Source organism: Pteropus alecto, unplaced genomic scaffold, assembly GCF_000325575.1.
Source record: "Pteropus alecto unplaced genomic scaffold, ASM32557v1 scaffold7, whole genome shotgun sequence".
Lineage (NCBI taxonomy): Eukaryota > Metazoa > Chordata > Mammalia > Chiroptera > Pteropodidae > Pteropus > Pteropus alecto.
In genome coordinates this window covers 33,787,673-33,811,805 of record NW_006494614.1, presented here as the reverse complement: position 1 = coordinate 33,811,805, position 24,133 = coordinate 33,787,673, and the positions used below count along the sequence as shown (strand labels likewise).

General features: G+C 41.1%; 1 protein-coding gene and 1 long non-coding RNA gene across 2 annotated transcripts in view; one reads left to right on the top strand and one right to left on the bottom strand.

Annotated features, from left to right (window-relative positions):
* The window catches only part of MCM3 (minichromosome maintenance complex component 3), a 20,228-nt gene extending 4,515 nt beyond the window's left edge, over positions 1–15,713 (bottom strand). The window contains exons 1-15 of the mRNA XM_006926444.3: positions 15,543–15,713; positions 14,311–14,423; positions 13,675–13,883; positions 13,072–13,202; positions 10,778–11,016; positions 10,268–10,376; positions 9,323–9,476; positions 8,834–8,965; positions 8,025–8,233; positions 5,885–6,059; positions 5,387–5,513; positions 4,396–4,546; positions 2,007–2,147; positions 918–1,021; positions 370–455 (exon numbers count right to left, since the gene is read on the bottom strand). Of these exons, the coding sequence (XP_006926506.1) occupies positions 370–455; positions 918–1,021; positions 2,007–2,147; positions 4,396–4,546; positions 5,387–5,513; positions 5,885–6,059; positions 8,025–8,233; positions 8,834–8,965; positions 9,323–9,476; positions 10,268–10,376; positions 10,778–11,016; positions 13,072–13,202; positions 13,675–13,883; positions 14,311–14,423; positions 15,543–15,620 (2,158 nt within the window). The 5' untranslated portion in view covers positions 15,621–15,713. The remainder of the gene's footprint in view (positions 1–369; positions 456–917; positions 1,022–2,006; positions 2,148–4,395; positions 4,547–5,386; positions 5,514–5,884; positions 6,060–8,024; positions 8,234–8,833; positions 8,966–9,322; positions 9,477–10,267; positions 10,377–10,777; positions 11,017–13,071; positions 13,203–13,674; positions 13,884–14,310; positions 14,424–15,542) is intronic.
* A 288-nt stretch (positions 15,714–16,001) lies between these two features.
* Positions 16,002–24,133, top strand: part of LOC112474616 — a 16,934-nt gene continuing 8,802 nt past the window's right edge. Inside the window, exons 1-2 of the long non-coding RNA XR_003044490.1 lie at positions 16,002–16,120; positions 17,387–17,519. This is a non-coding gene — a long non-coding RNA (uncharacterized LOC112474616). The remainder of the gene's footprint in view (positions 16,121–17,386; positions 17,520–24,133) is intronic.

Sequence of the window (24,133 nt, the reverse complement as noted above, 5' to 3'; positions counted from 1 at the left end):
CACTATTTCCTAGGGTTCCTATGGGGCCAGGCAAAACAATTAGGATAAAGGGAAATCTCCAGTGAACAAACAATAGAAGAACTGAGTCAGGCAGGAGACCCTCACCATACGTTATCCGGGATACTTACGCCAGACTTGGCGAAGAGCAGTTTCATCAAGGAGAGAAGAAAACGACTAAGCACAGCTTATTTCCCATTTATACTGTGGGTTTCCTAAGGCTCACTTAGGATAAACCTCTTAGACACAAGACCCCAAGCAGAGCCAAATGGGCACCCACCAAAAAAAGCAGTGCACAGAGCAACTAAAATAGTCAGGAGTCAAGGCACCACTGCATTATCAGTAGGGTATTATTATCAGACGCTGTCTCACCTTGAGGCATTTCCTCCTCTGTGTCACTGAAGTCATAGGGGTCATATGAGTCCCCATCCTTGGCATCTGAGTGATGAGTCTTCCTCCTAAAATATCCATAGTAGTAAAAGAAGCCTGGGGAAGCCCCACCCTGTGCCTCTGACCATGGAGAAAAAGAACTAGAACCATCTACAATCGAAGTGAAACACTAGGCCCAGGCCTGTATAAACTGTTACTTTTCCTCCCTTCCAAATTCAAGCAATGGCCTAACAGGAATAAACAATCTTGAGAAAAAAATTCTGAAATGTATATTTAAAAACCACTAAGTGGGTTACTGCTACTGTTATTTATCATTTCTCTAGCAGGAAAGAGATCAAAAGCATCAAACTAAAGACAACAAAGGGCTCACTCTGTCCTTCTCCTAGGTGACCTTCAAGCTCAGACCCTGGCAGCCCCCGCACCTTTCCCTGAAGAACCTAACCTTTACCAGCAGGACTTGATACACTCTCAACCCCGCCCCAAGCCCTAACTGGAGTCTTTTTCTCTCATTTCTCTTTGCCCGACCTTACCTCTTCCTCTTCTGTTCTTGGTCCTCCTGGCTTTTCTCCTCTTCATCTTCTGTCTCTGATTCATCCTCATATTGCTTCTTACGTTTCTTCTCCTTCTCCAGAACCTAGGACCAAGCCAAGTATAGGTGGGCGGGAGGGGTCACTAATGCCAAGGAACTGAATAAAAACTCTGAATAAGAGTCCCTTCTGTACCATCAGCAGAAATAATGCCCACGGGCCTAATGAGTCACCTAGCCTCTCTTGTCCCCAAGTCCCAGGACCAGGACCAATACCAGGACTGGGGGTTAGTTTGCTACCCATCTTTAAAACTACTGGGTAGTGTGTTCAATGCCTTTCACATAATAGCTTCTCAATGAGCATTTACTGAATAAAGAAATTTTTTCTGAAAAGTCCAGCCCATAATGGTTAAGTGGGAAACAATCATTTCTTTATAAATCAGATACTTAATTTAAATTAAAACATCCCCACCCTAGCAAAGAGAAACACCCAAAAGAAGTTAATCAAACCCACAACTAAACCCCAAAGAGCTATTATTCACCAAATTGGAGGATGAGGGGGTGGGTGCTTGGGACATAAGAAAAGGGGAGTCAAAGCTTCGAGGCTTGGTGTCTAAAATGACAGCAACACAATTTCACAAGCAGGATGAGAGGCAAATTTGAGAGTTCAACTTTTGACACAACTTTTTGAAGTGCCAATGGCTCACCTGAAGAGACTGCCAAGGGAAAGGTATAGAGGAAGAGGAAGATTATCAAGTCAATCCTTTGGATACACCTACTTTTTTAAGAAACAAAGGAAGCAGGGGTAGACAGAAAAGCAGAGAAGGTACAGGGCATCAATTAAGCCAGAATCTCTGGGGCCTCTCAAGGCTCTGGCACAGGTATTTTAAAGTTTTCTAGTTCTCACATGCAGCCAGGATTGAGAACCACTGGTGCTGCAGGTCCCAGAGGAACGAGAGAGGCTGACTGAACACTGGCAGAGAGATGTTGCTTTCTGACCCAAATGCAGGTATCAGACATGGGGGACTGCAAAGCCCAAGCACCAGTAATTTACTCAGAAGAACCTCTCGCCCCCGAGCATCTGAATCCTCACTTTCTTGAAGTAAGCATACTGGACCAACTCCACAGCTTCCTCCGCATCCTGCAGGTCCACAGTCTTGCTCATGCGGGCCTTGGCATGGGCCGTGGCCAAGCGAATCAGAGTTTCCAGTGTCCGGGCAGTAACTGGAGATGTCTGCGGAAGGAAACGAGAGGATTATTTATCCAGAATTACACATATTCTTTAGGCATGCCCATCATTTCCACAGCGTGGAAAACAAAATAATGACATTACCAGAAAAGCTCTAGGTAAAGAATTCGGAGCTCTGTATTCTATCATACAAAATTCAGAAAAATGAAAATTATCAAGAAAGTATGTGTCAGTGTTGGGGGAGGGAAGAGTAGATGAACAGGGAAGAAAATTAGGCATCTTACAGCTGGAAAGGCAAAAGCCTAGAAAGAGTACAAAAATGGAGGGAGAAAAATAATCCTTTACTGCAGGCCTACAGTGCACAAAGAACTTCGCTTTTATATTTGTGTCATTTAACGTTCTTAATTATTTAGTCAAGTTTTATAGATGAGGAAAATGGGACTTGAAGGTTTCAAGTAATTTGTCCAAGGTCACACTAATGGTGAGGTGTGAAAGAGGTCATCTGAAGACAAATTTTTAAAAGTTAGGTAAACTCAATTATGTCTAGAGGATGAGAACTCTCAACATGTCCATGTCAACTCGTTCTCACAGGAGTGGATGTATGCCAAATGGGGGTGACTTTATCTTTTTTAAATGCTATTGTCTGAAAGGCAGCTCTGGCCTAAGGAATCAGAATACCTGTGTTTAGGATTAGGCATATGTACATTTTAAATTCCAGGTGATGCTGATGTGCACTCCTAGTTAAGCATCCCTGACACTATCCAACCTTCTCATTATTTCATGGTTAAGGAAACTATAATCTGAGAGGTAAAAGGATTTGTGCAAGGTCCAAAAGTTATCTGAAGGGATCAGAACAAAGGGTTAGTTCCCCATCTCCTATTATATGATGCTTCAGTGATTATCTGGTCACTTCTACTTTTGAGTTTTCAAAATTATCATATATACTCAATCTGACATTCAAAAACAAATATATTCACATTTAAAGAAGTTCGCCAAATCTTTTAATGATTTAGAAATCAGAGTTTGGAGGTTATATACCCCATTATAATCTACAATTGGTGTATTATGCTCAATGAGAGGGCCTTTGACACACTGGGACATGTTCACATGATGGGAGAAAGAGTTAAAAAGAAAGGGGATTATTTAATCTGAAGGCAAGTCATATAAAATCTCCAGAAAATAAAATCGAAACTCACAGGTAGAAATCATGGGGAAGCCGGCTTAAGCTCAATAAATAGAAGAATATTCTAACATTTCAATGCAGTCATATACTAGGCATGTCGTCACTGAAGGTGTCAAGGAAGTCCCAGCCAGTGTGAGGCTAGAGTAGATGATCTGGGATCATGTCTAAATCCAAGAGTCTATGTCTATATCACATAATGAAAATTTTGGTTTTTGGTCTTTGTGAAATCCTATATGAACTAAACTGCCCCAAAAGATTCAGATAAATTCATAGGCTAGTATATTAGGTTTCTAGAAATAGCTTTATAAAAATACCAGTTGCCCAACTCCTAATCATGTGTCCAAGTCCAGCTCTAATATTACACTCTCTAGGAATGCTTTCCTGACCTTCATACCTTTTCTGGAAAGTCTAAAGGGAAAAATAATAGCTTCTTCATCTGTACTCCAACAGTCTTTCACATTGAGTCCTTAAGTATCACACTGTGGTATATATTTATAAATAGGCATATATGATCTTTCTGCCTACCTTTTTGCCTTCTCTTCTCAGAGCTGAGCCCGTTGATTGAGGGCAGCTTATTTTAACACTCCATGCAAGAACAGAGACTAATTCAGTTCCCAGAAGTTGCTCAAATGTTTGCTGAATGTATCACAGCTTCTGGAGGATGAGCTGAACTAATCAAATACATGTTATCTCTAAGGTTCTCATTTCATTTTCCTTTGTAAAAGGAAATGATTAAAAACTATCTGGAAGTCTTCTAGACCAGAAAGAAAAAGGTAAAGAATCACTAAGTTAAAATGGTTTCAGAGCTCCCAGATAGTAGTGGCTCCTTCCCCAGCCGTATACTAAGGCAGTGGTCCCCAGTCTCTTTGGCACCAGGGATCGGTGCTTCTACGAGAATCTAATGCCTGACGATCTGAGGTAGAGCTGAGGCACTGATGCACTGGGGAGAGGCTGAAAATACAGATGAAGCTTCGCTTGCTTGCCAGCTGCTCACCTCCTGCTGTGCAGCCCTGTTCCTAATAGACCACAGACCAGTGCTAGTCCGTGGCCTGGGGGTTGGGGACCCCTAACTTAGGGACTCCCAGGTCCATCTTCCCCTTGGGGACTCACCCTGGCAGTATCTGAGCTCATGCTGTCTTGGCTACGCAGGCGTGAGTATTCTTCTGCGATGTAGGCAGCTGACTCCTGTGTCAGGATGGGCTTGATGATTTTGGCCACATGGATGTACTTCTTCATGAAAGCTGCACTCACCATCTTCTCCCTGGACCCACACACAGTGAATTCCACTTCCCTGCCACACCTCAGAACCTTCCTGGAATAGTGGCTTTGTCTCTCCTCAGAGAAGTGAAGTTCAAGTGGCAAAGCAGATACAGCCCTGAACCCATTATCATAAACTTCATTTATATGGAATATATATAAGGCCCTTTCACATAATTTTATTTAATTCTACAAGTATTACTTAGATATAATCTATGAGGTAGAAAGTTTAGGTATTATTTGCCTTATTTTATAAGTGGGAAACTTGTGGCTCAGAGCTTAAGTGGACTCAAATCTAGTTTTCTGACTTCAAATTCTATGTTCTTAAAACAACAGGTTTGAAGATTATGTTATGCTTCCTCCTGTACAATGGCCAAAAATAAAGGTGTAAGATCTCACATTTCACGTTTTGAGCACCTGATCACAAGTTTCCTTTATCCAAATGTACTTGAAAGCCTCCGACGCTTGCTATCTACTGACCCTTCACCATGAACTCGACATAAATAGCTACATGACTTGTACAATCCTTCATATATGAGGATGACATCACATCCATCATCAGTTAGGCATGCCATTGAGCCTTCTATTTTAAGAAAAGATCAGAACCTGAGCTTAATAACCCATAAACATTTACAAGGTAACTGGCCAGGAAAATGAGTGTATCTATGGATCCAGAAAAGAAAACAGGCCCACTTGGCTGACTCCAAGCATGATCTGAGCTTGGGCAGCAGATATATATATATATATATATATACGCTCTAACATGACACAAATTAGATATGTATGTGCTCTAATATGACACAAATCTCAAGTTCCCTCAAAAACAGGTATAAAGAATGCTCACTTTTTCTTCTTGTTCCCATGCAAAAGGTTGTCATGCTTCTCATAAATCTGGGTGTCCTGCTGGTCTTCCTGGTTAAAGTTAGGATCATCTGTGGCCAGGATATCCACAGCACTGCCCAAAGGCATAGCTTAAAAAACCCAAGTTGAGAGAAAGGAGAGGAAGAAAGAGTTTAATCAAGGGAAAATTGTTTCTTCTATAGCACAGGAAAGGAAGAAAAGATTCACAAAGCAAGGACCAAGAAGGCAACAGATATGTAGAACCCACATATAAGAAAGGTGGAACTACCACACCCACAGAAGATGCTCAAAGGCATTCCCAGACCCAGAAATGGAGAAAAGACACCTAACCTACAGTAAGCAAAGAGAGGTGTCCAGGAAGGCAAGACCATCTTCAACATGAACCCAGACATTGCTGACATCTGCCACTGCCTGGGTTGGGCCTGAGATAAAGGCCTCTGTTTAGGTTCCCTTCCCTTCCTTACTTTTCTCATGGCCTCACCATCGCCATCCTGCTCCCCTGGTGTCCTATAACGGTGCATCCTAAGGACATGATCCGATATCTCCCGGTCCTGCTCAGGGTCCATCTGATCCAGCATGATGAAGAGTAAATCAAATCGGGATAGCAGTGAATCCTGCAGCCCAATGTTCTCCATAGGGGTTTTGTACTGATCATACTGGGAACACAAGAAAAAAGGAAAATGGAGGCAAAATCAATAGGAAGAAAGGCCAAGGAGGTTGGATTGATTCTGGGTGTAAGAATAAAGACTAGACCTTAAAAAAAAAAAAAAAAAAACTGACCAGAAGCAGTGAAATAAAGCATTTCAAACCTATTAAAATACTTATTCATCTCTTATACCTGTAACTCCTCTCTAACTAAGCACGGGTGACTTAAGTGAACTCAAAGCCCCACCTCCTTCCTTCCAAGCAAACAGAGCCTATATCCTAGCTTAGGCACCCCTAACAGGCTGAGTGCGGGTGTCAAAACCAGTCTCCTCCTTCCCAAGCCTTGCGCTGCTCCTCTCATGCCCAAGGCAGGCCTGACCCTGAAGGATGACTCTCTCCTCCCCATCCGTTACAAAGATAAGACAAGTAGGCTAAACCGGAAGCACTTGGAATCTTTGGAGTCCCTTACTCAGAAGGTAATGAGTAAAATCAATGAAAATGGTCAATAATATACAAATTATAATGTCTTAAAGATCATGTGAGTTTTCCCTGGGACTCAAGAACCCCAATACTCTTATCTTTCAATTTGGGGCCCACCAGGCTAATGCCTACCACCCTATATGCATGTCACAGTCAGGGGGCCTAACAACCTTCTGAATAAGATTAGTAATGATTCTGACCATGTTCACATTTCAGGACTTGCCATTTTTTTGCTACATTTTCCAGTATAATTCTTCAGAATGATGCAAACACACATTAGCTTAATCTATAACCTACGGTTCTTAGCTCAGACCATGCATTAGAGCCAACCCATGGAGCCATTCTAAACCTTATTTACCAAAAACCCCAACCCAGGGATTTAGATTCAGAAACTCTGGGCTGCAGATCAGCAACCTTGTTTTTTTAAAACAAACACACACCACCAAAACAGGTATTCCCACACTGTGGGATCATAAATGGCCATATCACAGCATGGGCTCTGGGTTCAAATCCTGTCTCTGCCATTTTCTAGTTTGTGACTCTTAAGCAAGTTACTTAAACTTTTATGCCTCCATTTTCTCATCTGTAAAATAAAGATAATAACTACCTACCTTAGTGATTTTGTGAGGATGAAAAGAGTTGATAAATACAAAGCATTTATAAGTTAATAGTATTATCATAATGCAATCTTTAAAGAGGGCAATTTGGTAATATCTACCAAAATAAAAATGCATGTAACACTTAATCTGGTAATTATAGCTAAGTATTCGTTGGACAGGCAAATTCTCAAATGTATAATAACAAAAGACTCATAAATGGATGTTTGTTGCAGCTTCATTCATAATAGCAAGAAAAAAGGGAAAATACCCATTGCCCATCAAATGGAGACTAAACAAATTACTATAAATCCACACAATGTAATACCAGACAGCTGTTTTTTAAAAAAGGCAAAACTCAGCAAATCCCAAGTGGAATAAATATAAAAGATTACCTCTAAGCACATCATAGTCATACTAAAAATCAAAGATAAATAGATTGATTCTCAACAAGGAGATAATGTATTGTTGGTACATGCTTTAGTTTTTATTTCCTGGGAAAAACTCAAGAGCTATTAGTGGCTATCTCTTGAGAAAGAAATGGGAGCAGAAAGGCTTTCAGTTTCCATATATCTCTCCATTCTGTTTACAAATTCTACCACATTCAAGTAGTACTTTCATTTTAATGCCAATACAGGTTACCTGGAATGTGAGAATGCAGGTCATTTTTGTTTTCTTCTTTGTATTTTTAAAAAGTTATTTTAAATAACTTCCCAGGGTTTCTGATGTATATGAATGGGTAGAAACCATTGCCCTAAACCAAGGACGGTAACAAGATGACCTTACTTGGTCTTTGGTCTGTTGTCCCCCTAGGTCACCTAGAATAAACTTCTCGGCCCAGTCATTCAGAAAAAAACAAATGAAGGTGAGGACAGTGGTTAAGTGCCTGATTCCACTAACCCTGCCGTAGACGGGGTTGGCTGCTGCCAAAACACTGCAGCGGGCATTCAGTCGAGCATGGATGCCAGCCTTGGCAATGGTGACTCGACCCTGCTCCATCACTTCATGGATGGCCGTGCGGTCCATGTCAGACATCTTGTCAAATTCATCAATACAAACTATGCCTCGGTCAGCCAGGACCATGGCCCCCGCTTCCAGACGGCGTTCACCTGGGAAGTGGGGAGGCAAAAATATGTTACAGTCCAGGTTGGAGAGGACAATGGGGAGTGATGTGAATCTCTCCCAGGCACCTATCACTGTTGCACATGAGAATACAGTGAGGTCAGCTCCTCGAGACTTAGAGGGATCCCTGCTGGGTCACCTTTTCAAGCTCCACACTGAACAGCATCTCCTTGTCCCATTTCGACCCATAAGCAATTAACCTCCAACCAACTTCCTTTATAGATTTTTCTCTCTTCATCCTTATCAAGTGATTTCCCAATTAGTTCTCTTTTCAATGGTCTTCAAATCCCTTCCTCTAATTTAGGAAAGAGTACAATCTTCATTTTTATTTCCTTTCTAATTTGCTAAGCTTTTTCCTTCAAAATGCTTTCAAATAGCCTTCTCAGAGACATTCTTGTCAATAGAGGGCCACCCAAAGACTTAAATAATTCACCCACTACTGCCAAATACTCAGTCCTCTACAACCTGGCCCAAACTAACCTCTCAAGTATATATTCCCAATGCAAGCCATGCCTAGAGAAAGATCAAAGAATTATGCTTGATCTCACTGCTAGAGCTTTGCTAAGGACCTTAACAGCCATCCTTACCTGTTTCCTGGTCTGTGGTGACAGCAGCCGTCAGACCCACTCCAGAGGAGCCCCGGCCCGTGGTGGGGATAGCCCGAGGTGCAGTGCAAAGCACGTACCGTAGAAGCTGAGACTTAGCAACCGACGGGTCCCCTGTAATTGAATGAGGGCAGTGGTGACTCTAAGAAACTCCCCCACCCCCACCTACCAAGTTCTGCTTTTCTAGTAGTTCTTGACATAACAGAAAAATACAGTAATGGGTTGTTAAGATTATTTCCTTTACTATCCCTTTACCATTTGTAGAAGAATATATTTTAAATACATAAATCAGGAAACCCAGAAATTATAATGATAACAATAATAATAAAAAGATTCATTTTAGTCTTTGCCCTTTGATGGGACTAAAGTACAGCCAAGGTACAGAATATACTATCTCACAGGTAATAGATTCCCACAACCACACTCCACAAAGGAAGACCAAGAGTCTAGAGCAAACCTCTAACACCATACCTATTAGAAGAATATTGATGTCCCCACGGATGTGGCTGCCGTTTTCCAGGTCTCGTTCTACCCCTCCCAAGAGCAAGCAGAGGATTGCCTTCTTGACATAGTCATGCCCATGGATACTAGGGGCCAACGACCTGGCCAGCTGGTCGAAGATATCCTAGAGGACAAATAACCAGTGAAGTGAAAAAGCCTAATGAAATTCAATGGGGTTTTGCTGAGCTCCACTGTATACTTTAGCCTACAGAAAATACTTGAAGAAATATACAAATACGGACACTGTTTCTAATTATAAAAGCTTCCTTTCTAAGACAAATCCCATTGATTAGTCCATTATGAGAAGATACAGAGGAAGCCTAGATTCCAAAACTTGCTTAGAGATTTGATCACCAAGAAAAAAAAGTGATCTCTGATCAAAACTGGAATGTTTACTTTTATACTCTCCATTATTAATCAATAATTTTTAAGCCACAAAGTGTTTCTAGGTTCAAAATGTTTTAGGTATAATAAGAATGTGTATTGTACTTCAGTAGTAACCTTTATCACACATGCATATATTCTGTCCAACTCTAAATATGGGCATTATCTTCAAAAAGAAAAAAAAACAAATTTAAGAACTAAAACAAAAAATTAACATAAAATTTTAAATTTAAGTAACAATGTCACTAATGTCTTCCTTCAATAGAGACTGGTACACTGATATTCTAACTCCTATTCTAATATAGTTATTGGTTCACTTAGCAGCCCAGCAGATAGCACAACAGAAATATTAAAGAACAAACAGAAAAAGCACCCTTTTACTTGCTGACTGGGTCAAAAACTAGAAGCTAGCACCAAGTTCTTCAGAGCAAAAACCCTGAACTTCCTCCTGACCTAGTACAAAGATGACCATGCCCAAACACAACCCATACAAATCCATTCCCACCCTCAAATCTCTGAAGGACACCAGACCTTAGAACGCGTTTTGCTGAACTTCTTGATCTTGGCTATATCCTCGGCAGAAAATGAAGGTTGAATGTCCTTGCTCATTTGCTTCACATTACAGGCAATCAGGACAGTCCTGAGACAAAGAGGAGAATTAAAAAAAAGCCCACTATTTTCGATTCTTAGTCTCAGAGTCTTTTTAGGCTTATAATCTAGAACAGTAAATTGAAGGGGAAAAAATAAAGCTGTTCTGAATTCAACTGATTCTCTCTTCATCCATGACCTAAATATGCTGACGATGCCTCACCTCAGAAATTTATCTCCTGCTGATCCAGAGTTTCAGACAGAAGTGTGTATGGAAAGAAGGTTGGAATAATGAGAAACTCCCGGGTAAGCCATGAGGCTATAATCATATTACCAGTAACTCCCACTTTTAGCATAAGATAGTATTACCAGTTTTATCTGATAGAAAAGGGGTATCTGATCTCTCCGGCAGGTAGAGTCTGTTATAACTGCCAGCTTCACAACTGACTCTACCTGAATGTCCCCGAGGTGTAGCCTCCCTTCTTTCCAGGAAGGCAACGGTAAGTTCCCACCACCTGGACTCGATCACCAGGCTTTACTTTATCCACCAAGTCATCATCCAGAATGACGTCCACAGAGCGGGGAAGCTGGCCAGCTGGGGCCTTCTCTGGCATCTCCTGGATGGTGATGGTCTGGTGGTCCTTGTAGATGGAAAGGCCATATTCTGTCTCAAGAGGATTGTTTTCCTCATCCTGGAAAAGGTATACAGAAAAGCAAAGTTATCTTAGCCCTGTCCTAGAAATACCACACTCATTTGTTGTAGGAAGCAGATATAATTTGGAAATGACTTCATGAGATTTTAGTATCTAGGAACAAACAAAGCCAAATATCTTCTCCAGCTTTTCCAATCTTATCCATTTTAATGACAAACCACCTAAATGGAAGAGGCCATCTTTAGTCCGAAGGGATCATGGCTATATTAACATCCAAATTAAGATTCTTTCCTTACTAAAGCTGAATATGTATGATTACACTATAACACAGTATTTCCACTCCTAGATAATACCCAACAGAAACATTCACCCAAATCCCTGTACTACAAAGTTCATAGCAGCACTATTCTTAATAGCCAAAAATTAGACAATATCCAAATGCCAGCAACAGAATAGTTAAATAAATGTGGTATATTCACACATATGAATACAAGAGTGAAAATATATGATATACACCTAAAGGCAACATATTGAATAAATCTCACAAATTGAAGCCAACATAAGAGTATTTATTTGGATAAAATATAAAAATAGGCAAAAGTAATCTATGCTGTTAGACATCAGGATAGTCTAACATGGCAAGTGTGGGCCCTCAAGCCGGACTTCTGATTTCTAGTAAGGTTCTGTTTCCTGTTTTGGGTGCTAATTTCATAGCTTGTAAAATTTCATCAAGCTGTACATTTATGGGACCTTTCTTGTATATATATTAAACCAGTAAAAACGTTTTTAAAGTTATACTTCCTTGCCATTTGAATTTTCCAAAAAACACAATAGCTATCACTTATCGAGTGCCTAGTAGGGGCAAACCACTGTGCTATTATTATGGAATTATCCATGTAATCATCACAACAACTTAGTAAAGCAGATATTTTCCACATTTTACAACAGATTTAAAAAATGGAGACTTGAGATATCGCACTGTAAGTAGCAGAGCCAGGACCTGAAGCAGGTGTTTAACTCCAAAGCCCATGTCCTTAAGCACCACACTAGACACTTCCAAGAGACCTGGTCTGATGTAGTTCATGGCTCAAGCAGGGAAGCTTGGCCACAATAATTGTACTCGTGGAGTACTTCCTAGAGAAGAAATTCTAGAAAGTAAGACTCTAGAGAAAGAGGGTGACTTAGAAAATACAACTGGCCTAAAAGTAAAAAGACATGGGTCCTAACCCTTAGGTCCACTAACTGGGACCACAAGCAAGTCACTTAACCTCTCCGAAATTCAATGTATCATCTGGAGGTAGGCAAAATTATTTAAAGTAGAGTTCAGTTATAATTCTAAGATATTCATTCTTGTTTTAGTTACATTAAGATTCCTCTACCAATTGATAAAACTGAAGACAAAGACTGGGTCTTATTTATAACTGTGTCCTCCACAGTGCCTAACAATTCTTTGGATATAGTAGCTCTCAATTAAAATTTGTTGGTGGGACAAGTATTCATTCCTTGATAGAATGAATCTGGACATCAAATAATCTCGGTTAATCATCTTTTATTTCATTAAGTAAGGCCTCACATCATCCTCAATTCAGACCAACCTGCAAACTAAGAATAAAGCCATTTCCTATGCCCACCTTCTCTCAAACCTGCAGTAAAATACCTGCCAAAGAGCACATAGTAACATTACACAGCATAAGTATTTTTCCATATTAAGTAGACTATAAAATTATATTATAACTTTGCTAAAAATCTGATGTGGATTAGATGACTTTTTTCTTTCTTTCAACCCTTCCACAATTCTCTAAATTTTCTAAAGCAAATATTTATTCTTTAAAAAGAAAATAAAAATTGTGAACTTTCCATATTAAGTTCTGGCTAGCAATCAAACTTTCCTTTAGATTAATCTTTAATCCTTACTTTTCACCCTATCTACTTATAAAAGACTTCAGATATTACCAATTACTTGCATTTTTTATCATGTTTTTATTACCTGTTTTGACCTAAAAAAAAGTTTATAGTGCTTGACCCAATTATTTGCATTAAAAGATATCTTTGACTACAACATCCAAAGAGGCTCAATCAATTCCTTCTCCTCACCTTGGTGGGATAGACAGAGCTGGAAGGAAAGGCCACCAGGGTAGTAAGATCAGAATAACGTCGCTCTATGGTCTTCTTAGTAGCAGGACAGTAGTGGACACTGCGGACAACTTTGGGACGAACTAGAGAGCCTAGAGAAACACACATTATAAAGTCATCCAACTAACCATGATGAAGGTGCAATCTAATCCAGGCAGGCCTATGATGACTCCCAATACTATTTTTCCAACTAGTTTAAGCTATTTCAATTATACTTGTTATTTATTCATTTTTATATTTTTATATAGAACATCACCATATCCATGTAAAATTTTAAGTACAACTGATCCTGACTGAGAAATAGTTCAGGATTAGAATGAAGAGATAGCCAACAGCCAAGACTCCACTCTCAAAAGAATTCATCATTCTGCTAGCACAGATAGTAACTCAAAATCCCTCTAATCATTGTGCACACTCAGAGCTCCTCCAAAGTTTCACCCCATCATTTCAATGCTCCACTTTTCTGAAGCCACAACCCAGCTCTACCCTACCTCTCCTGCTTTCCCAGCCCCTCTAAGTCTATCCCACTTCCACTCCCTTAGACTCCTACTTTAACCCACTCACACTTAGTGACAATGCCCTCCACACAGACCACACAGCTGAGAAAGCAGGAAGTCAGAGTCCGTGGAGAGACATGCTTGGAGCCAAAGCTGCCCTCCAATCCTATGTAGAACTCCTCATACTGTTTGGCATAGGTAGCATCAATGGAGGCCACAAAATCCTTTAAAGCCCGCTGGAAGGCAACCAGTTCCTCAAAGGCATTGCTCAGGAGGCTGTATATGGACAAGAGGAAGAATAAGTAGATAGAGAGGGCAGAACTCAAAAAAATTTACCCTCAAAACAGAAGTGGACATTCTTAAATCACCAAGAACAAGTGAAAATCTAGCTTCTACTTTCTGCTACCAACGTACAAGACTCAGGAAAATACAACAGAACTGAGGGCTAACTTTAATTCAACTTGTCAAAGATATAGAAATGATACTCAGTTAAAAAAGGAAGGAGGTCTTCAGAGAAAAATGCCTACCACCTACTTCAGGACGAAGATAAAAATATAGGAACAGGGGAGGCAATGAGGGTTTCAAGGTCAAAAACATTTCATCCAATTCTTCTCTTGGGAAGCCTGTTTCAATGTGGGGAAGAGAGATAGGAGCCATTCTCACTCAGAGCCAGGGTATCCACTAGGAAGCCACTGCCACTCACCGATTAGCCCTCTTCTCATTTTTCCTGCGCAGGTCATTCACATTAACAATCAATCGGTATTGGTTGTCACTGATTAGGTCCCGAACTTTGTTCTGATAAATTCCCTGGTCTTCCTGCAAAACAGCCACCACACATAACAGCCACAAATTCAAAAATACAATGTTTTTAAACAGAGGCAGCTCTGAAGCAAAATAAATAAGTCGATCTCTGTGGCAGAGCTGAACCCCAATTTCTCCTATATTTTCACTCACTAGCTTCAGATTCCATATATACCCAAAGGGGACAGTGTAGGGATTATGACTTCCTCAAGGTCCATGCTATTATTCCTATTATTAACAGCTTTTCTGTATGCAGTCATTTCTCAGCCTTTAATGGGGAATTAAAATGAGGTCATCAGAATCTTAAAGGACAATAAACACAAACTTTGTTAAACGTAAATTAACTGGGCTTTCAATATTCATATTAAAATGACTTTCATTTAAAAATTATATACGGATTGAATTTTTTTATTTCCTGATGTCTGTATAATATAGAAAGAGTTCATACCCAGACTTAAAGAAGCTGGGAGCCTTAGCGATTTGTTTACAGATACAGCATCAGCAACCCTTCAAGATGCTTTACCAGCATTCCATAGCTTTCAATCTTGGGTTGCATACAAAATCCCCTTTACCTACATAACAAACACTTTTTCTCTGCACCTCACTTAGTACTGAAAAAGAATGCTGCCAAATTAGAAAGTCTTTCTCCTTCCAAAAGGCAGTCTAATATCTAAGGACCCTACAACACCGGCAGATCACTACCGTGCGAAAGCAGTACTTCCGCCACCCTACCCTCCAAATCAAGAGAGCCGGGAGTGATTTCGAAAAGGTCAAAGTGGGCTTTGCCATTTTGTTTGCGCTTTGCCATTTTGTTCGCGCAACCAAGCCATCACTTGTACTTAGGAGAAAGTTACAGGTTTGCTCCCTAAGGTTCACCTATTGAAAAGCAAATTTTCTCGCTGTGGAGTCATTTTTCTCTGAAGACCTCCACAGCGAGAAAATTTACCAGATCGAGACGGAAGGGATCCTGCGCCAGCCACACTGGCCGCGGCAGTGTGCAGGCCTGCAGAACCTCTACCTCCCGGGTCCAGTTGCTGCTCCGCGTGGAGCCGCGTCCCGCGTGGCTTCCCTAGGGCCGTCCGCGTCCCCAGGAGTTCCAACCTCCAAAGCGTCACGACCCAGAGCCTCTCTTACCTCGTCATCCAAGAAGTCCAGGTAGTCTCTCTGCGCTTCCCGCAGCTCCACATCGTCTAGTACTACTGTCCCCGCCATGCTTGCCGACTCAGAACTACCTCCTAAGATGACACCGCCCCGGCGCGAAAACTTCCGAACTTTTCCCGCCACCAAAAGTTACCCCAGGGAGGGGCGGGGTCGCTGGGAAGACATACACATTCTCATTGGCTGAAACCTCCGACCGGAGACTAGGTAGTATCCAATCAAGAGCTTCTTCTTCTTCGCGTTTACGGAGCAGCGCCTCGCGGCGGCGGGAAAATACTATCCAGGGCTTTCCGTTTCGCCCTCCCCGCTCCGCCCTCACTGACGGGGAAGCTGACCAATGGGGCCAAATGGAGGCTCGTAGACCCGGGTCATTGGGCACCGGAAGGCGGGCGAGACCTGGAAGCTATGCGTTCTGGGAGTCGTAGTCTTCTTACTTTTTCCGGATGTTTTGTGGATTTTTTCAATCTGCAGTTCCCTCACCCCCCGAGGAATGAATCAACTCAGCCAGCCCGTTGGACAGAAACACTAAACATCAGAGAATGGGGATTTATAACGTAAGGAGATGAAAGCATGAAAGCAAATAGTTTTTGAAATATGTATTCAAATCAGGTGTGCTAGATATGTTTTTTCAGCAGCTGCCCTCAAGTGGCATTCAGGGAAGTAAAGTGAATTTTTAGAATCTTTGAGATGGAAAATAGAATCATAGTATCTTTGGGAAAGATTATTTAGTTCAGCGACCCATTTGCTATCTGAATACCATTGCCTGAAGTACCCCGTAAAAATAACAGGCTGCCGAGGAGGATGAAGTGAAAGAAATTTTCATTATGTACCCCAAACCTCTAGAGATGACTTCGTGTATTATACAAAATTTTGGAGCTAATTACTACACCATCTTACAAACGGGTAAATTGAGGGTTCCCTCGTCTTATAAGATCACGGGATTTTTTTTTAAATAGCAGTTTATTGAAAGGTAAACCCTAGGAGAAACAAGTGTGTCAAGCCACTCTTAAGTATCAATCAGTAATTAAAGCAAATCTGAAATAATTAAGAGATAAATTACATTTCCAAGTTTTGTTTGTTTTTAGTCTTTTGCAATCTTTATATTTTTTAGTTTTATTTTTAGGTATAATTTACATACAGTAAGATGCATAAATCTTGGATGTACAACTCAATCTTTAATAAAAATATACATCCAAGTAACAACCCAGTGCACAATAAAGAACAGTCTAATTTCCCCAGCATGTGTGTTTATATTTCCCAACAAGAAACTAAAATACCAGATTGCCCAATGCTAGACACCTAGTAATTCTATATCTGAAATTCTGGCCAACTACTTACTGGCTTGTTTGAAGGTCCCCAAGGCACTGTGCCCTGACAAGTATTCTGAGTTTAATCTGCCTAAACAAAATATATATGCCATCTATTTGTATATTTTTGGTTATTATACAGTTTATAGTCACTATATGTTTTATATCATCCTAGTGGGCAGGTGAATCGATCCTTAGTCAAAGAAAAAAATACCAATTATTTCCTTGCTTTTGTTTGTATTAACAGGCAAAAAATATAGATATATGTCAAAAGAAGATTCTGTTTGCAATTATATAGTAAGAGACAATTACTTATTAACTTAAGAATGCCTTATCACTTGATCATAACTGTCATATTTTGGCTATATTGAAGGCAGTACTGACAATATTCTCTGTTCTGGAAACTACTTGAAATTAACGCTGAAAGAACCAGGAAATGGTGTTAGTTTAGGTTCTCCGAAGGAGCAACTCACGAGGCCGAAGGAGTTAAGCAAGATTTATTTTTTGTTGCAGAGTGACAGCCTGGTTGAGCCGAAGATGTCAGCCCCTAATGCAGGGGAACCTGAAATTTATATGGAGCTCGAAGTGGACTTTTTTGGTGGGAATATTTTGGGTGGGAAGGGAAGAGAATCCAGTGAAGTGGGAGGTAAGCATGTAGCGTTGCTAACCCAGATGCAAGGTTTGGTTCCCACACAAAGGTAAGAGAGAAGTCTGGTTCCCACACCACGGAGGTAGAGATAGGTCCCTCCTGGACCTAACATTCCAAACTTGTTGTTTTATGGAATAGGGATGGTGACCCGGTTTTCTATAGCTGCTTCTTGCTGAATAGGGGTGGCTGGGATCTATTGAAAAGGGGTTTGGTAGTGGGTAGTCGACTGGAGTGTGATGTTGACTGGTAAGTTCAGCTGACTGCAGGGCTTGATAGTGCGCAGAGTGAAGTAGCATGACTTCTGCTATAAACTGGTTGGTAAATGTGCAAAAAGGTCCTAGAGGAGGAAAGAAATCTGGCATAGTATGCAAGGCCCAAAGGCCAAAATGAGAAAAATGAAGGTTAGAGAGCCCTGTGAAGGGTAAGAGCCAGGTAACCCAGTTGGTTTTTACCCAGGTGTCTCAAGAATTTGCTTGGTGCTCTATTATCTTATTGGCTTTGCCCTTTAGCTGTTTAGCTGTATCTCTTACTAGTCCTGATTGATTAACATAAAAACATTCTTCTTCTAGAAAGAGGCAGAGACCTCCTTTTTCAGCTGTCAGTAAATCTAGCTCTCATCTGTTTTGTAAGGTGACGGCTGCTAGGGAGTCAATTTGATCTAATTGAACTATGTCCTTTTTGCAGTCTAATCAAGGCTTTCTTGGAGATCATTAGACAATGCTTGGAAATAGGCTAGAATGGTGGCATGCCCTGCTATGCCTGTGCCTAGTCCAGTAGTGACCCCCAGTGTAACTAACAGTGAGATGACCTGAATAGCCTTTCATGTTTTATGTACTGTGTGATGGGAATTGGTAAAGACTGGTTATTGGGGGCTAAACCTATATTTGGAGAGAGACAGACTAGAGTACAAGTTCCAGTTGTTAGTGGGAAGGCTAGTTCCGCATAGAAAAAAGATCCCTTTGTCAGGTATACAAGTAGAAACATGTATGGAGAACAAATGAATAAGAGGATAGATTGTTCCAGTGTGTTTTCTCTGAGGCTTGGAACTCCAGGCCATAAGAGTTGTAGCTATAGCAGCTCCAATCAAGGGGGATATATGTGAAGGAGATTAGTAGGTCTGCAATGAAAGTGTTGGGGAGCTGCAGAGACAGTCGTAATCCAAGGAAAGAAGGAGCGGGTAGGTATGGAACAGTTGTAAGAGGTTGCAAGGACTGTAGGTAACCTGGGAAGTGGACGAGTTGTAGAAAGAGGCCATTAGCCTCTGAAGAGACTTGGTAGTCTATCCGTTGAGTCCTGTGTCCGTTGGGTAGTTGGATTGTGACTGTCTGATTGCATAGACTGGAGGGTAGGTGTCCTGCAGCTATGTTGCTACCGGTTCTTGTGAAAAAAGGGGAGCCTTGGAAATCAAAGGAGTATGAAGGATAGTAGATCCTATTACTGCTATGGAAGGATGTGTTACCTTTGCAAGGGATTGAGTATAGGCGTGAAAGAGATTAGAAGCTTGACTAGCCTGTGCTGTGGAGTAATTTCCAAGGAGAGTATCTGCCCTTTCGAGGAAAATGAAGCCCCTTTTCCATATGAAAGGGTCATTTGTACATGGTTCCATTTGGTGAGGGGAGTGGGGAAGGCAGAGTATGCTGAGGAAGAGAAGGAAAGGCAGAGCCAGCAGTCTTTGACTAATGTATTGGACTTATTGAGGAGAGAATGGGTGAGATTGAGGGAAGTTTAAGATGAGTTGTAGTTAGAAAACTCTGTAGGGAAGCAGAAGAGGAAGTAGGAGAGTGACTGAAAGGTATTCCAAGTAAGAGACAGTTTAAAGAAGGTGTGGTGAAAGGCTTGGAGATTAGACCATCAACCCCCACAATGGAGACTTGAGAGGAGCAGATAGGATCTGCAAATTCAGATAAGGAGAGTAAGTGGCCCCATATCACTAAGAAAGGAGATTGGCTTACCTGCTACTGGTAGAGTTATCCTGGGCTCCGAAGGAATAATAGGTGTGGGGGCTGTGGGGCCCGGACACCCTCAGTCTTTAGTAGCGAGGCCTAGAAGGCTGGGCAGGCTGAAGTCCAGTTGTTCTGACTTTTCGGAGGGAAGAGATGTGACCCTCCCTTGAGGGGGTAGGCCACAGTCTACTTTCCAGTGACCTTTCTTGCCGCAGAGTGGACAGGGGCCTGGGAGGAGGATGGGGATTAGGGCAACCTTTGGCCCAGTGTCTTTCCTTGCCATACTTAAAGCAGTAGCCCTGAGGGGCCTTGACGGTTCTACCCTTAGGAGTTTGCTTATTTCTGTGGGAGCCCTGGATAGTGGCTGCCAGTATCTGGCATTTAGCCTGATCTCTTTTAAGTTGTTCATTTTTTGTTTCCTCATCTCCATTATTGAAAACTTTAAATGCATCATATAAGAGGTCCCTTTGTGGGGTTTGAGGGCCATCCTTCAGCCTTTGTAACTTGCATCTGATGTCAGAGACCAATTGAGAAATGAAATGAGTATGTAGGAAGAGGAGGCCTTCCACTGAAGAAGGGTCTAGTTTAGTGTATTTTTGGAGAGCCTCTCTTTGAGTTTTTCGTAGTTAACTGCCTTGTGTGCTGCTTTTTGAAGCCCTGCTATGAGGCAAGTTACCATATGATTTCAGTGTCAGCAGCTTGGGGAATCTTTCTGATAGTTCCAGTTGGGATCTTGTCTGGGGATGGCCACTGCCCCCACTGGCTGTTGATTATCTTGCCAGTGGAGGATACCAGCCTGACCCTGAGCAGCTGGCCAGACTCTCTCTTTTTCTTCAAGAGAAAGAGTGGAGGAAAGGATTATGTAGAAGTCATACCAGGTGAAATCATAGGATTGAGTTAGGTATTCAAATTCTTTGACATAAGTGGTGGGGTCAGTGGAGAAGGACCCTAACTTTTTCTCAGTTTGAGAGAGATTGGCCAGAGAGAAAGGGACATGAACACAGACTATACCCTCGGCTCCTGCAACTTCCCTTAAAGGAAAACAATAGCAGGCTCTTGGGGACTAGTCCGAGAGTGTGTGTGAGGAGGGGAGAAGGAGAATTCTGAGAGATCTGAGCTGGTCTCATCGGGAGCTGAGGGGTTAAAGGAGGAAGGAGTGGGGGAGTTGTGATGTGAGCTGAAGGGTTAAGGGAGGAAGGAGTGAGGGAGTCTTCTGGGAGGTTGGCTGAAAGAGGTGGGGGCCTAGCGGGTGATGGTCCGTGGTCAGTGGAATCGAAAGAGGCAGTGATAGTTTCAGAGTCAAGGGAAGTAGACTCTTTAACGTGAAGAAGTAACGTCTGATAAGTAGAGCAGAATTTACAGAGAGAGGGTCTGGAACAGAGAGCAAAGAAGGCGTAGGGAACTTCTGACCACCTTCCATTGTGGTAACAGAAGTTGTCAAGGTCTCTTAACATGTTATAATCAAAGGTGCTGTTCTAAGGCCATTGAGATCCATTATCAAATTTATATTGTGGCCAAGCAGTGTTACAATAGAAAATGAGAAGCTTAGGTCTGATATCACCCTCGAGGCTGAGGTTGTCTGGGTTTCTTAAAAGGCAGCCAAGGCCAGGGGATTTTGGAGGGTGTGGACGGTGTATTCCCCATCATGAAGTGGATGAAAACGACAGGGGAAGTGAGGAGGGTGAGTGGCAAACCACAAAGGAGGGAGCAGCTCTTTGAGTGGGCATCCCCACTGACAAAGAGTCCTTCCACTAGAGCAGAGGGGTCCTTTCTGAGCTAAGTGTCCCCAGTTCAGAAGGACCTGGAGCCAGGAGGCTAAGGAGTCATCTGACCTAGCCCAAGAGACAGAAGACCTTAGAAGAGGTGGATAACCACTCACTCAATATTTAAATGACCAATGTGGTCTGGCAGATCAGCAATGAAAAAGTGAAGTTCCTGATCCAGCATCTTCCCTGGCTGGGTTGGGGAGGAATTGGGAGGTTAAAGTTAAACCCCTTAGAGCCCTAGGAAAAGGTAAGATCTGTAGGTTAGCCTAGGGGAGCTGCCGTAGCCCAGTTGCAAACCAATAACCTCAGGGCTCAGAGGAGTGGCCACTGAACCTGTACCAAACCCTCCGGGTTTCCGCACCAGATGTTAAGTTCACAGAAGGAGAAACGCTCAAGGCCAAAGGGGTTAAGCAAGATTTATTTATTGTAGCAGAGTGACAGCCTGGCTGAGCCAAAGATGGAGTCAGCCCTGAATGCAAGGGGACTTGAAACATATGGGCCTTGAGGCGGACTTTTTTGGTGGGAATATTTCGGGTGGATAAATTGGCCAGAAGGGAGGAGAGTCCAGTGAAGCGGGAGGTGAGCATGTAGCATTGCTAACCCAGATGCGAGGTCCGATTCTCAAGAACACAAGAGAGAAGAAGTCTGGTTCCCATACCGAGGAGATAGGGATAGGGCCCTCCTGGACTTAACACTTAATTCAAGCAAAGCAAGGATAAGTCAAGTAATTTGCAACGGACAGTTCAAAGGAGTGAGAGTATGAAAACCAAATCTTTGACTCCAGCATACTTTTATCTGGTCTCAGTTTCCTCTGGGCTTCAGTTTCCTCATATAAAAGATTAGGAAATTAGAAAATCTCTAATAATCTATCCCACTTTAACATTCCATGAGCCTATGGTGAATTTGGAAACTTTACAGTGACAATTCCATTTAGAATTAATTATGCCATGGTCCTTGATAAAGAAATGACTTGCATCAGTCAAGTCTTTAATGCCATCATCTTCATCCATGAAGGACATGCGGATATTTACTTGCTGTTGCTCTCTTCTTTCATTAGGGCATGAGATCTTTGAGCAGATAAGGGATGTTTTCTTTGTTATCTCCTGCTTCTCCAAACTGCAGAGAGCATAATCAGAGAAAGTTAGGGGCATTTGTACGTATCTCATATAGAGTCCTGCTAAGTTTAGCCAATGACTCCCCTCTACTTATATGAAGAAGCATATGTAATCTAGTAATGTAGCTCTGGTTTTCTCTTTTGTTCCCATTTTTGTTTTCCCTCTGTGTCAGTTTTCTCTCCACCCTAAGCCTGGACAGACCTAAGCCAGTCTCCAAGGCTAAGTAAACACTGGGAGGGTCCCTGGAGAACAGAAGTTTGCAAGATTATAGAAAACAGAGATTGCAAAGTATGTTATACTTCCACTTTTCTGTGACTTTAGGAAACAGAAAGTACCCAAATATTATTAAACAAATGTTTATGCTTACTAAATGAAATATAGGTCTTTGTTCAAACCAGTGAACAATATTATATGTTGCAAAACTTTTCAAACAATACCCTAAATACCCTGTGATTAATAACTAGCTTTAGGCATTTAGGAAATTGCCTTAATCCATTATAGTCCTTTAATACTCATTCAGAGGCTACAAAAGCTTGGAGGTCAAAAACTCTACACTTCTAGGTGCCAAAGCAGTTTAAGGAATAACCTGCAGGTCCAGATTTGCCCTGGCCAAACAGATGTGTTCTCTTCTGTGATATGGACTAGTCAAAATCTTCTCCCGATGCTGTAGTCTAGGATCATGACCACAAAAACAAGCAGACTTCCTTTCTCTTTCTGTCTGTTCTATTTATTAGCTGTGTGACTGTGAACAACTAACTTAACCACTCTATTTCTCTGTTTCCTCACCTTTAAAATTAGGATAGAAGTATCAAGTCAAAGAATAGTTTGAATATTCAGTAAGGTAATAATAGATGTAAAATATACTTACCTCATCTCAATTCAGACTAGGCACATTTCAAGTGCTCAATCACATGTGCCTAGTGGCTACCATATTAGTGCAACTTTAGAGTATAAAAATCTAACTATTGAAGTAACTTATGATTTAGCTTGAAATAATAGCAACTATGTACTATATGCCAGATACTATGTTAGGCTCTTTATAATATTTCATATTTTTAATACCTTGTGATGTGTTTATTTTTAATCCTCATTCTACAGGTAAGGAGACAAAAGTTTAAAAGATTCCAGAATCCTATACCAGTAAGGGACAAAGGCAGGATTTGAATCCAGTTCTATAAAGCTATATCCAATAGCATTTAAAAACAAATGAGTAAGACTTAGTAGAATTTACTTAAATATTAAGTGAACAGATATTTTAAAAATAACAGATATTTTTAAAAATACTTTTATTAATTTTAAAAGGCAATATATTATATTCTTACCTTAGTGCATTGTAGTTTTTCTTACTTATTTACTATTTAAGGCATAGAAAGGCCTTTCTCCAGACATAATGAGCTATGTATGAGACAGTAAATTAGATATTATTTTTAATTAGTTTTTATTCTACCTTATCCTTCAAGTAAACTGTACATCATTTTGAAGTTTTGAAATATTTAAAATGACTGTCTATTCAACCAACAGAGCTTTGAGATGCTAATATTTATTCACACTATAAATAATTCTTTAGATATTTTATTATATGCAAGGTATATTTATGGGGATACAAAGATCGAAAGTTTATGATCTAGTATGGAAAATATGGTACAAGCACAAATAACCATGAGAAAAAGCAATGCGTGTTCTAGAGATGATACAAGTGCCATTTGCCTTAAAAATGGCAGATACAAATTTACACAGGAGAGATGAGGAAAAGCTAAAGAAAGGGGGTAGTATTTGATTTGAGGATC